General features: G+C 53.1%; 1 protein-coding gene across 1 annotated transcript in view; it reads left to right on the top strand.

The window, feature by feature from the left end:
- The first annotated feature begins 2,464 nt into the window (after nucleotides 1-2,464).
- The window catches only part of LOC128809496 (uncharacterized), a 63,845-nt gene continuing 60,309 nt past the window's right edge, over nucleotides 2,465-6,000 (top strand). Inside the window, exons 1-2 of the mRNA XM_053981533.1 lie at nucleotides 2,465-2,546; nucleotides 4,453-4,511. Coding sequence (XP_053837508.1) covers nucleotides 4,462-4,511 — 50 coding nt within the window. The 5' untranslated portion in view covers nucleotides 2,465-2,546; nucleotides 4,453-4,461. The remainder of the gene's footprint in view (nucleotides 2,547-4,452; nucleotides 4,512-6,000) is intronic.

Genomic DNA, 6,000 nt, shown 5'->3' with positions numbered 1-6,000 from the left:
TCTCCTGCAGCTACATAAATAGCTAACTGGAGCAAAGATGTTTATTTTTGAAGTGGGAGATGTTGCTCCTGCGACAATGTTTTATTATAATGATTTTGATCCTCAACCTGCAATCTTTACACCAAGACAAGACTCCCCTTGATTTCAGTGCAAGCTTTCTCTGACTAAGGATTTCAGAATTAGCTCTTTGCTTTTATTTTTATTGAAAAACAAGCCTGCACTCGACAAGGAAAAAACAGTAAGTGGATCATGTCACAGAGACAAGTTCCTATGAGAAACTTCTAGCAGGAAAAACACAGCTTTTTGATTACATGGCAGGAAGCTGCAAGGTTAAAGCTTCAAGAGTTTTCTGGGAGAAAAAAATGCTAATGCACTAATGTGAAGGGTACCTATTCCATCAGGGAAAAAAGGTGCAACCCAGCATACACCTCTACTTCCTCTCTGTCAGAGACTACACAAATGAGTAAAGGTTGCAGCGATGAAATTAATAAAATATAAACATTAGAAAAATATTTCCACAAAAATTTAATACATCCATGGAAATAGACGCATTTTGATCTAAGGATTTGATCTGAAGAATACACATCAGTCTAGATATATTTCATGCCACCAAAAGGGCCCAGATCCCAAGGAGGACATAACCCTACACAGGAGCGGCAGCTCTGCACCAGTGCACTTTCCTCCACAAGAACTACCTAAAAACGGGCCATTTGCAGGGAGGAGGAAGATGACAATCAAGCCCTGCAAAGATGGGGAGCACATAAAGCTCTACAGCTAATAGTAATTGCAGAGACATGGAAATGGCAGCAGAGGGGCTGGGGTGTTCCTGCCCAGGGCGGGGGGCTGCCCACCAGCCCTGCCGTGTGGTGCAGACAGGCAAGAGGAACCAGGGAAGTGGGGCAGCTACAGGTCTGGAGCACTGGGAATGGAACAGGCAAATGCAGAGCTGGGGCTTCACTCAGGACTGGTCCCCTGCCCCTCGGCATCAGTGGACACAAAAAAACCCTAGGACAGGATGTCAGCAGGGTAGGAGTGTCTACTGCCTGGTCTGGCAAACAGGAGCAAACAGGGTGTTTGGATGGGTTTGGTGATTAGGGTTTTATTTTGGAGGGGGGAGTGCAGTTTGGGAGTTGTGGGGTTTTTTTCTGCTTTACATACAAAATTTTCCCTGGAAGCAGAGGGTTGTGAACGTGTCCCTCAGCCTGCAGCTGCTTGCTGAGCCCTGGTATGCACTTCATTGCCCTGCCGATGCAGGTGGGTGCTCCCAGAAGTTTGTCCCAGTTCACATCTGTCCAAAAGTCTCGTTTGACACAAAATCGGTATGCAGGAACAGACACAGCAAGGTGAAATGTGCGGGTGTATTCTCCAGAGGGGTGGGGTAGTGACATGCCACATTGGAGAGCAGCAGCCCCGTTGCCCAGAAGAGGGGCGAGGAGCCTGAATTAACTCAGTGTTCTCAGGCACCAGATTTCAGAGGTGGGGAGCAGTGGGGGTCACGTGCCAGCCAAGCCTGCTGCTTCTCCAGCACTCGGCGTGGGCAGCAGGCAGGAGACAAGGACCCTGGCAGGGCGGGTGTTCCCCCGCAGAAGGCTGCACCAAATACTCATCTTCAGAAGCAGAGGTTCACCAGCATCACGCAGTAAAAGCGAGCTGTCAGCTCACCCTTATTGCAGGCTGACAGTCCCTTTCAATGAGAACGTGCAGCCTTCTCGATCCTGCTTTTTCAATAGAAAACCCCGGGGTCAATGTGTTTAATGAAACTCATCCCACCATAGGCGTGGACCGCAGGCACTGTCCCCACGCCAGCAGAGCGCGCGGTGCGGGGACACGGGCGGCTCCTCCCGCCGTGCCCCCCCGCACAACCCTCTGCCCACTTCGGAACGGCCTGGACACGCCAGTTCCTGTCCCCCCCGCTCGCCCGAGCCGCGGGTACCTTCGCCACCGGGGAACTCACTGCGGCAGCGCTACCCAGCGATCGGTACCGACCCCGGGGGGGAGGCAGGGCAGGGCAGGGCCCCCGCGGCAGCGGCACCTCCGACGGTGCGGGCCGGCCGATGCTGCACGGGGTCCCCGGCCGGCCGGGCGCGCGTCGGGATGGACGGGGGTGGGGAAGGGGTGTCAGGGACCCGGCGCTCCAGAACGGAGCCGCTCCCGATCCGCCCCCGGCCCCTTCCCGCGGCATTCCAGAGCCCCGCACGTCCCGCCCGCGGCGTGGCGTGGCGTGGCGCGGTGCTCCCCCCGCCGCCCCCCACGGCCGCCGCCCGGCGGGTCCCGCCCGGCTCCGCAGTGTCGGGGGCTGCCCCGTCACCTGATCGTCGCCGTCGCCGCGCGCGCGCGCTCACCGCACCGCCCCCCCCCCCCGCACCGACCGTCCCCCCCCCCCCTCCCCGCGAACGGGGGCGGGGGTGCCTGGTATATACGGCCCCGCCGCCCCCGCCCCTGCCTGCCTCCTGCAGTACGGGAGGCTGCGAGCCGCCGCTGCCGCCGCCGCGCCGGGCCGGGCCCCGGCAGGTGGGCGAGCCGTGCCGAGCCGGGGCTGCTGCGGGGTGAGTGCGCGGGCGGCGGGCGCGGGGCTCCGGCCCCCCCATCCCCTCCCCTCCCCGTGGGGGCGGGGGAGCGGCGCCGCCGCCGCCGTGGGAAGGTGCCGGGGGTGGCGGCCGCGGGGGTTCGCCCGGGTCGTACCTGTTGCGGGGCTCGCGGGTCCGGGGGCGTGGGCGGCGGCGGGGAAGCGGACTTCGGGGGGGCGGCGGTACAGCCCCGCGGCTCCGCCGCGCCCGTGGGTGCAGCCCCGCGGACCTCCGGCGGTCCGACCAGCCGGGATGCGGATTGGAGCGTCTCGTCCTGCCCGCCCCGGGGTCGCGGTGCCGGTACGGGCGGATGCTCGGCCGGGGCCGGGCACCTGCACTACGGCAGCCCGCGGGCGCAGTCCTGGCTCGCCCCGGGCGCTTCCCGGAAAGTTTCTAGAACTCCTTAAGCTGGGAAGTGGCATTAACAAAACCCCGATCCCGGGGGCTGGGCTGCCGCGCCGCCTCCGCCCGGTGAGGATGCTCGCGTGGGGGGCTCGCCTTGGCGACCTGCCCTTCCCGCACCGCCGCGCGGGCTGGCGCGGAGGAGCCGCGCGTGGCCCTGCCTCGGCCAGCTGCGGGGCGGTGCGGGGCGATGCGGAGCCTGCCGCGGGCGCGGCGCAGTCGGGGCTGTACGACTAGGGGTTGCAGGACACGCGTCCCTGAGAGCAGCTGCGGGGAAAAGGGTACTGCTGTACCTCGGTTGTCGGAGCGTGTGTTTCTGGTCTCATTTGGGTTTTGGGTTTTGTGGGGCTTTTTAGTTAAAATCCCTCCGAACTTAATTCTAGCCACTACGTACCCCATAAGGAGCAAGCAAAAGCACAATTTATTACTTTAAGCTTTCGTTGGGAAATACAGTACATGAAAAAGCCCCCTTCTGATTGCTGGTGTGTCGGGAAGAGCAGCCGCTTTCCAGGAGTGCGCTTTTGCCAGGCAGATTTTGGGATGCAGGCACTGGGCTGGCATGCGCAGGAAGGTTCCAGAACAGCGGTGCCGCCTGTTCCCCGGGCAAGGGAGCACCCCAGAGCACCCACCTCTTCCTAGGGAGTGCGCGAGGGGAATGAGCAATCAGGCTTCTGCACCGACGCCCAGGAGGGGGATGCCAAGGTAAAGCTTGAGCGCTGCGTGTTTGGGATGAGAGCTCAGCTGCCCTCGTGCAGTCGTGGTTTGGTGACCAGGCTGTGGCTTGGTGCAGTCATTAGCGGGGAGCCACCAGGAAACGCCTTTGCTGTGCTGCTTCTACTGACGTGGTTTTGAGAAATCCACGTTGCCACAACCTGAAACAAGTTTGAAATGGCCATAGTGGGTCATGCTCCCTTTTCGCAATAACGGCTTTTAGCAAGCCGTCTCCCTCTGCAGTAGGGCACTAGCTCTCCTGGTAGCATATGCTGCAGGATGGGTTCTTTTTGCTTTTTAACAAACTAGACCAATTACACAAAATCAGCTGAGAAGAGTGACCTACTTGGAGGGAGAAGAGGGAAAAAAGTGTTTGAGAAGGAGACCTTGATTCGAAATGTCACTTTGTGTGTCCTACCGTTTGTCCTAACCAAGCAGCTTCTTTACCTCTGAAGGTGTGAACTGCATTGCTCAAGGGCTTGCTTCCCCCCACCACCCCTCCCCCCGCCCCCTTTCTGCCTCAGCAGGAAAGAAATAGTTACTCATGAAGGGGCATTTCAGGTGTTTCTTAAACATTCTTGCATTACAGCTGTAATATCAAGAGGTTAAAATACCTAGAACGTTTCTCCTTAGCCTGTCTCTCACACACCACGTTTAAAATTAGAACATCATTAGCAAAATTGTAGGTGGCTCTAGGGAAGCGGGGGATATTTTACGGCTGAAAGTCACAAAGCCATCAAATAACATCTCCACAAATACCTGGGTCTTGCAGGTCTTCAACATGGCTGGCACTGACACAGCTACCTTCCTGCATGCGGCTCAGTGCAACGTGTAAGTACAAGAGATCTTTCTATGAATTTTGTGTGTGTGTGTGTGTGTGTGTGTGTGTGTGTATTTTAGTAGATTAATGGTTTCTTCCCCCTGCTTTAAATAGGTGGGTTGATTGCGACAAACGGGGAACGTAGCATATTGCAGATGTTTTTGGTTCTGGGGCATCATGGGTAATATCTGAAAGGCTCTGCTTTTCATACCAAAAAACAAAAGTAACTAGGAAAGAATTTACCTGTGTTTCCAGTGCTTGCATTATCAGCATCTATCCCCTGTTAAAGAATGAGATGTATTTCAAATAATTTGTGACAATGTTATGGTCTTGCTTGAACCATTAAAATGTTGGAAGGTAGGTACCCCAAGGATTCCATTAATACCACTCAACAGTCAAAGAACAGGTGAAAACTGAAAAGCAAAAGTAAGGTATGGCAACGAATTCAACTTATTTAATGTGGAAATAGTATTTTTAATGTAATAAGAATGAAAACTGTCTTACCAGCATGAAACATCGATGTATTAAATGCGCGTTCAGAAAGGAAGAGTTGGCCGCATTTCACCACAGGTTAAGTAATTGTGGGTTAATAGGATTCTGTCAAATACATCCTGGGAAATATTAGTTCAAAAGTAAGGTTTCTTCACAATATGTCTGCATTTTACCTTGAAAAGAAGTCCACATTTCTGAAAACTTGCTACTGTATATATAGGCATGATGGCTGTCTGGCTATGTAAGAGCGGTTTTTAAAAGATGCTGTGGAGAGAAAAAATAACAGGTGCTCATAAGATCAGTTTTAAAAATAGAAGGAAGGGAAGAATTGGGTCTTCTCATGAAAAATGTCCTACCTGACTATTTCCCCTTTAATCCATCAAGCTAAGAGATGCTCTATTTTTACTTGTATTAGCATAATATTGTTGTTGGCCACTGTTAGAGAGGCTTGCATTTTAAAAGACAGATGAGAGGTTTAGTTAAACCAAGAGTACATAAACCTGGGAGAATGTTCTATTACTTTGAATTGTTTTGAAAACAGAAATTGTTTTCTGTACTCTGGCAGTGTCTTCAATATTCTCTCACAGTGTGTACTTGGTATTTCATGATAAGGTATGGCTGCCTCAAATCACATAAATAGAGGTTAAGTAAATGTGACATTCTTTCATGATAAACTTGTCATTTACTGTTTTTATGAATGGTTAAATTCATGTGTTTATTGAAAATCTCATTCCCTGGATTTCACAAGCATAAAGTTTTTTACATTCTTTTCACATATTGTGCATTTGTGTAGTGTCAATATATATGCGTGGTGCAAGGAGAGAAAACAGTACTATTTACTTCATCTTCTTTTACCCATTGCATTTGATATGTCATACGCAGATAGAGTGAGGTTGATGTAGGATGTGTGCGTGGAAAAATCCTCATTCTTGAAATATATTTAGAATAAAAAATTGCCAATATAGGCTTGCCTGGTTTTGGGGAGGAGTGAGTGCTTTGAAGAAGGGT

The sequence above is a fragment of the Vidua macroura genome, chromosome 1 (genome assembly GCF_024509145.1).
Source record: "Vidua macroura isolate BioBank_ID:100142 chromosome 1, ASM2450914v1, whole genome shotgun sequence".
Lineage (NCBI taxonomy): Eukaryota > Metazoa > Chordata > Aves > Passeriformes > Viduidae > Vidua > Vidua macroura.
The sequence above is the reverse complement of the archived record's forward strand: the minus strand, read 5'-3'. Positions and strand labels throughout refer to the sequence as shown.